We start from the raw sequence: 6,877 nt of genomic DNA on the forward strand, positions 1-6,877 counted from the left end.
GAGAGGCTCAGACCCGGGAACTGTCCACGGAGAGTGAACTGTCACCCCCCAAGAGAGCTGGGAGCCCCGGGAGGAGAGCGCGGCAGGGAAGGGCGCAGGGCCCGAGCTCGGTGTCCGCCCTCGGCCCGGCCCCCGCGGGGTGGGAATGGGTCCAGGGGCGGACGGGGTCCCAGGGCTGGGAGACGGGGCACGGGGTCTCCCGCGGTGTCACCTGGGTCTTCTAGAGGCTCAGGTCTCACTTTTCTTCTCTTCCTTTTCAGACCCCTCCCTCGACTTGGCTGTTTTACTGCTTATTGACCAAGAAGCATTTAGTGTTCATTATAGGAAAATTCTATTACCAGCCTTTGGTGCTTCGGCGTTAAGGTGCTATCCATACAAATCTAATTAATTAATTAATTAATTAGATCGTTAATAGCGCTGTCCAGCCCCCTTCTACCTGGCGTACACAGGATTCCTGGGAAGGACACGCTTCAATCCACCGTGAGCCTTGCGGGTCCCCAGCTCCCAGGGACGGCTGTACGTCTCCCAGTGGAGGAGAAACAAATGACGGGGGTCGCCAGAGTCTGCAGCCCACCTGCCAGCGCTCAGCCCAGCTCTGCGCTCTGCCCCACGGGGGGAGTGCCATCCTCCCGCTTGGCCTGCAACAGGCAGCTAGATCCAGTTCGGGACGCAGCACAGGAAGCCACCTGGGCACTGTGCCTGAGCCCTGCTCACCAAAGAAGGAAGGCTCTGCCTGAGGCCTGGGCCTCCCGGGCAGCTCCGAAGTCATGGAGACGGGAGGGGAACAGGAGCTGAGGGCCACCTCAATCCCACGCCCATGGAGTGGGGTAGCGGCAGAGCATGAAGCTAAGGTCATGGGCTTGGCAGTACAGTGACCTGGCCTTCAGCTTCCAGTTCTGACACTCGCCGTGCAAGCTGGGCCAGATCCTGGGTTCTCTCCGCATCTCCCTGCCTGGCAGAGCTGCCGAAACGGATTTAAACGCCCAGTGCCCCGCCCACGGCACTCGGTTAAGCGGCCGATGGGGAGGGGGGACACACAAGACGAAAATAAAATAGAGTAAAGCGGGTCTCCTCCCTCGCAACACCCAGACTCTTCCCGCCTCACTCTCATGCACCCACAGATAGTAATTAGGCGCCCGCCACGTGTCCAGCCCCAGTGGGGGCGCTGGGGACACCCGCACGCAAGCTGGACCAAAAGTCCCTCGCCTCGCCTCGGGGAACAGGAGGTCAGATAACGAGGGCACAAATTAAACAACTAAGCAGGCGAACGACATCGCGTGTCAGACGGGAGGAAAGGGGGTCTGGTCTGGCTGGCCGGGGCCTGGGTGCGACCTTAAACAGTGTCCAGGGGAGACCTCGCACAGACAGCGACCCCCGAACCAGGAGGAGCCAGCGGGAGGAGCCAGAAGAACATCCTCAACGGAGGGAGGGCGCTCTTAATGCCACGATTCTAAACCCACCTCGTGGGGGGCGGAGTGGGAGGCTCCCTGGAACCCCCCAAACGGCCTTTTTACAGGGCTGGGCACACAGCAAGCGCCAAATAAAGACGTGCTAGAGGGTGATTTTTCAAGCCACCGTGTCTGGAAGGCCCCGGTTGCTGATAATACAATATGGGCTGTTTGAACACTCAGCATTCAGCCCTGTCTCAGTGTTACTGCCGCCCCCGAGGCCCCCAACCCCCCCCCCGAACCCCGGAAGCCTCCGTGCAGCACACCTCATTATTAAGCAGCGGAGCGGGGCTCCCGGGACCTTCTCTGTAATTAGGGCAGAAATCGAGCGAGGGCTACGTGTGTCACCCCCAGCCACCAGCGAGCCACAGAGACAAAAAAAGGCCCCCCCCGCAGCTTCTATACCAACATCTATATGGGCCCTGATTACGACGATTAATTTAACAAGGATTCCTCCACACAAACAATGCATCATTTTATTAGGAAACTCTATAAATGTCAGCGGTGCAATTTATTTTTATTAATTTTCTGAAATGGAATTAGCAGTGGCGGCGACGGCGGCAAACAGAAGTTGCGTCGCCTTCTCGTAGGGCAGAGCGTCGGCACCATTAATCCCCTGACGCCAGGAGGCTGGCTGGCGTCAACTCAGCAGTTAACTGCGCCGATTAATTTCAGTCCTGGAGACGGGAGCGGGGGGACCCAAACTCCACTCGACAACTAATTTAGGAAGGTCCTTGAACAACCGGAGCGACTTTTCCTGCTCCTGGGACGGACGCTTTCAAGTGTAAGCACGGAGTGGATATTGTGGTACTAAGTAAGTTCTGTCTTCACCCCCCGCCTCTAGGGAGGAAATCGGTCCCTCTGGGGCCTGCAGACACCCTGGCAGAGGCCTCCTGACACCGAAGCCTCCGGCCCGGGGACTGTCCTCGCCGACAAGAGGAACGGCGATGTCCCCATGCAGTGAGTGACACAGGCCCTCACGGCATGCAAGACAGGACCACAGATATGACCTGACTCAGCCCCTATGAGAGTCAACATCGGCTCCATCCCCATTATGAAGAAGAAAAGGTGGAGCTTTTAAAGGGGCGAAAGTGACTTCTTAACACCACAAAGCTATGGAGGGACAGGCCACGGCTCAACCCGCGTCGGTCAGCATCTGAAACCCACATCCCTCTCCTCCGCCACGTGCGTTCCTTGTGCCTCTGGGCAGGAGGTCTCCTGGCACTATTTACACTCCGAGAAGCCAAGGGAGTCGGGCATGACCATGAGTGACACCCGCCCTCAGCTGCAACCCAAGTCCCGAAGGCGGAAACACGGGGCGGAACGCCTCCTTGAAACACAGGCCGCACTGCGTCGAACGGCGGCCGAGCGGGACGCGTGTCTGCGTAACTGAAATCAGACATCGGCCCGGACACGGCCCGGAGACCCCGCTCTCTGGCTACAGGGATGGTCTCTCCTTCCACTCAGATCCAAGAGTGTTCGCCGAGGAGCGAAGGGCACGTAGAGTGGCCGGAGCCGTGGCCGGGAGTCGGGAGATGGTGCGGGGGCAGCTGTCAGGCCGACCTCCTTCTCCCCAGAGAAGCTGGGGCAGCGGTCCCCACAGCGAGGCCCGAGACTGGCCGCACCCCATCGCCTGGGAACTCGTCAGAAAGAGCGGATGCTCGGCCCCCACACCTGACTTACTGAATCAAACTCTGGGCGCGGGGCCCAGCGCGTGGGTTTAAAAAGCTCTCCTGTTGATTCGGATGCCCGCTCAAATTCGAGAATAACCACCCTGCAAGGAGATGCCCCCAGAAGAAAAGAGATGGGTGCACCAGGCCTTCCGCAGTCTGGGGTGCAGCTGTGCTCAACAAATGGCAGACTGTATCACCCTTCGCTATCCACTCCGTCCCCACCCACAATCTATGGGAAAATGTCCTTCCTGGCCCCACTCCCACTGGGCTGGGCCACGGGAATTGCTTTGGCTGATGGATCTGTGAGCAGGCATGACACATGAAGCCACACCCAGCAGGGGTTTTCGGTATTCCTGCATGGACTGCCTGGAGCTTTTAAGCTTCTGCCATCCTCCATCAGAATCAGATGTGCTAGGCAGTGGGCACTTCCTCAACCTAGGTCCTAGAACAAAACGACACATCGAGTGGTCTTGAACTCAACCCAAAGCCACAGCCAAACCACAGACCTGTGAGCAAGACATAAAAGTCTACTGTCATAAGTCATTAAGTTTGGAGATTGCTTCTTACATAGCATTATCACAGCAAAAGCTGACTGGTACAAACCACTCGATTTAATAGCAAAGGAAAGCATGGCCCCAGGAGGCTGAGGAGTTGAGGACAAACTGCAGAGGGATTCAGGTGGAAAAGTAGAAGAAGCCTCAGGGCCAACCTCTACCCCACCTGGGGGACGTGAATCTCAGGCACGATCCTCCCTCTCCTCAGTAGCCTCTGACCGCCTCCAAAGGGCAGATTTTGCCCTCACTTACCATGTAAAAACCTAGGCCCAACGAAGTAGGATTTTTAAGTACCTTCTAGAAAGAGTAGACATCCCAGAGGACAAGACCTTCTTTCTTCTGTGGCTCAGAAAGGAGGCACAGGTCAAGCTGATGGCCACAGGGGCAGAGGACACACCCCCATTCCTTTCTCTGGTCCCAGTTGACAAACCTGGAAAATTCAGTGCTCTACCCAAAGTGAAACATACTGAGCATTTCACCTCTTAAATCCAACGCACGGCCCAGACATCCTGTAAGCCACGCTCTTCAAACTAGTAAACACCTGGCCCTGTCACGACTAATAAAAAAAGTGGTGGCAATTGGAAGAGAGTGGCCACGTGTTTCCGAAGCTCTAGAACGTGACATGTCGCATACAAAAACAGAGCTGGGGAGGAAAGAAGAGGCTGCCTTTAAGATAAACCCCAAACCCCAGCTTCACAAAATGCTGCCACCGCGCCGGCAAGACACAAGTGGGCTGTATCTCCGCCAATTCCCTCTAGTCCCACGCGGCGAAAGCAACTCAGCATTTGCGGCATTTGGCAGATTCAAGGACGCTGACTGCGTAATAAACTGCGAACCCAGCCGTCACTTCTGATGTAGGAGACTCTACGACCACGAAGCATAACTCGCAAAACGAGAACAACCGGTAAAAAGCATTGAGATGAAAGTGGACAGTGGACGTAGTTTCCCTTTTGAAAAGTAAGTTTCTAGAGGACACTGGTGGCAGGTGGGCACTTTCCGGAGAAACAGTTGGCAGGCGGGGACTTTCCCCAAATCGACCCCTGACACTCCCACCCGCCAAGGCTCTCGGAGCGCCCGGCCGAAGGATCGGGCGTTCGGCTATCAGGTTAAAAGTTCCGACCTGCATGACAGTGGCTGTGCTGTTTCTAAGCCACCTCATTGCATTCGCAACCACAGTCTTAGGACAGACGATGAGACCTCAGTGTCACGAGCTATCAAACACAACATGGCATTTTCAGCTTGCCCACGAATGGACTGGCCAAATCAGGTCATCAACGAAAATCAATCCATTTACTGTACATATTTGAAAAACGGCAAGATCTGGGACATTACCTTGTCTTAGGGGATGTGGTTAGCCATTCTTCGTGTTTCTCAAATGTTATTAAATAAGCTGCAATTTCCTGAAACAGAAGAATAAAAAGATAATAACAACAATTAGGTCATGTCGGATCCCGAGAGCTAAGAAAGATTTTGCCGTCCCCAGCCGCTGTCCTCCTCTGCGAGGCTGGGACCCCATCTCTGCCAGAAAACCCTCGACTTGGGCTGTGTTTCTATTTTGATTTTTTTTTTTAAGCCCTTACCATTCAACCTGCTCTACAACAATAATCAAAGCATTGGGTTTCAAAAGCTGAGTCGGTGGTGAGGACAAAGATATTTCTCTGCGGGGGGAAAACATCAGACACCATTTTGGATTCCAAATGTCATTAATTTGAAGGAGGGAAAAACACACTCCAACAACAGGTCTGCTCACGCAAGGTCATAATTGGAAAGTTCACTCTGTCTCCTTCAGACGCCAGACTGATTTTTCATCATCGTCACAAGAGACGCCGCATTCTCTCAGCCTGATTCCCAGCCCCCTGAGCCAAATCACACGTAGATTAAAAAGAAACGATAAAGCCATACTCCAGGAAGAGAGAGAGAAAGTTAACCTTTCCCACTGCTGCTAACTGAGTCTATTGAGCAGCACTGGAGAAAGAAGAGTGATGTCAGCAGAGTTTAAGGCAAAGACGGAGAAAATGTGGGCACCTGGAGGTAGATTAAATATTTATAAACACAACAACATCACCGCAGATAGAATTACTGATTTATTAATAATTTCCATAAAAAGCCAGTGGGTGACATCAACATAAGTCATTGCTCCAGCTCCGAGGCATGATATGGCCCATTACTTTCAGCTCCAAACGGATCTGCTAACGTGGAATTGGCAGGGATTGTAAGTTAAGTTAAGGTTGCACTAGGACACGTTTCCCTTGATCTTGGCAACGATACGACACAGAGCTGCTGCCCTTGACTATCGAAAACATGCAGAGAAGAGACCTCAGCCTGGCCTTTCTGGGCTGCCAGGCCTCCTCGAGGGCTCCCCGGGCTGGGGTCACCCACCCGACCAGAGGCTCGCAGCCTTCCTCTGCAGTGAGCCTCCGCTGGGCTCGGACATAAGGGAGCTGACGCCTGTGACCAGACACTAAACTTAGCCTTGAAGAAAAAGAGACCATCACCAAAACCAGGTAAGCAGAGCAAGTTAAAGTAGAAAACACCAGCCATGCTACAAAGTGTAAAGGCCGCAGGCCCAGGTGGCGGTCAGGGTCTCGCGTAATCACGGAGACCAGCCGTGACCACGGGGTGGCCAGTGACCAGTACCTGGAGCCCAAGCCAGCTCGGTCCAGAAGCCCGGCCCTTCCACCAGGCACTGGGAAGCAGGGGCCCGTGCTGCCTCATTGCACGGGTTTCCATCACTCATTGCACCAAAGCAGCTGATGGATGAGCACATGGTCCTCTCTCATCCCTGAGCCTTTCGGATGCTATGTCCTAGCCTGGGAAAACGCTTTCCCTGAGGTCTCGCGAGAGACAGAGACCAGCTCCTTGGGCTGGCCCTCCTAACTCTTCATGACAGGGCTGGTCACCCACCCCGTGTGCCCCCACGGTACCTGGCACCTGCCACTGTGCGGGGTTTATCACTGTGCATCCCAACTGCTCGTTTACTTGAGTGGCATCCGCCACTGGACCATGAGCTCCCTAAGGGCAAGTAATATGTCATCACCGATGCATTCTGGGGACCTCGGAGCGTCCCGATGAATGTTGGTTACACAGATGGATGGACGGGAAGGTGGATGGATGGGGGGCGGGCATTACAAAAATGAATGTGCTCCTATAAGTGAGCGTGAGTGTCTGTGCGTGTGTCCTGAGTGTGTTGCGTCTGTGTGCG

General features: G+C 54.7%; 1 protein-coding gene across 1 annotated transcript in view; it reads right to left on the minus strand.

Moving 5' to 3' along the window:
* The window catches only part of CAMTA1 (calmodulin binding transcription activator 1), a 572,496-nt gene extending 567,009 nt beyond the window's left edge, over nucleotides 1–5,487 (minus strand). The window contains exons 1-2 of the mRNA XM_023535618.1: nucleotides 5,467–5,487; nucleotides 5,008–5,075 (exon numbers count right to left, since the gene is read on the minus strand). Of these exons, the coding sequence (XP_023391386.1) occupies nucleotides 5,008–5,075; nucleotides 5,467–5,487 (89 nt within the window). The remainder of the gene's footprint in view (nucleotides 1–5,007; nucleotides 5,076–5,466) is intronic.
* Between the last annotated feature and the right edge of the window lie 1,390 nt (nucleotides 5,488–6,877).

The sequence above is a fragment of the Pteropus vampyrus genome, unplaced genomic scaffold (assembly GCF_000151845.1).
Source record: "Pteropus vampyrus isolate Shadow unplaced genomic scaffold, Pvam_2.0 Scaffold142, whole genome shotgun sequence".
In the NCBI taxonomy this organism is placed as follows: Eukaryota; Metazoa; Chordata; class Mammalia; order Chiroptera; family Pteropodidae; genus Pteropus; species Pteropus vampyrus.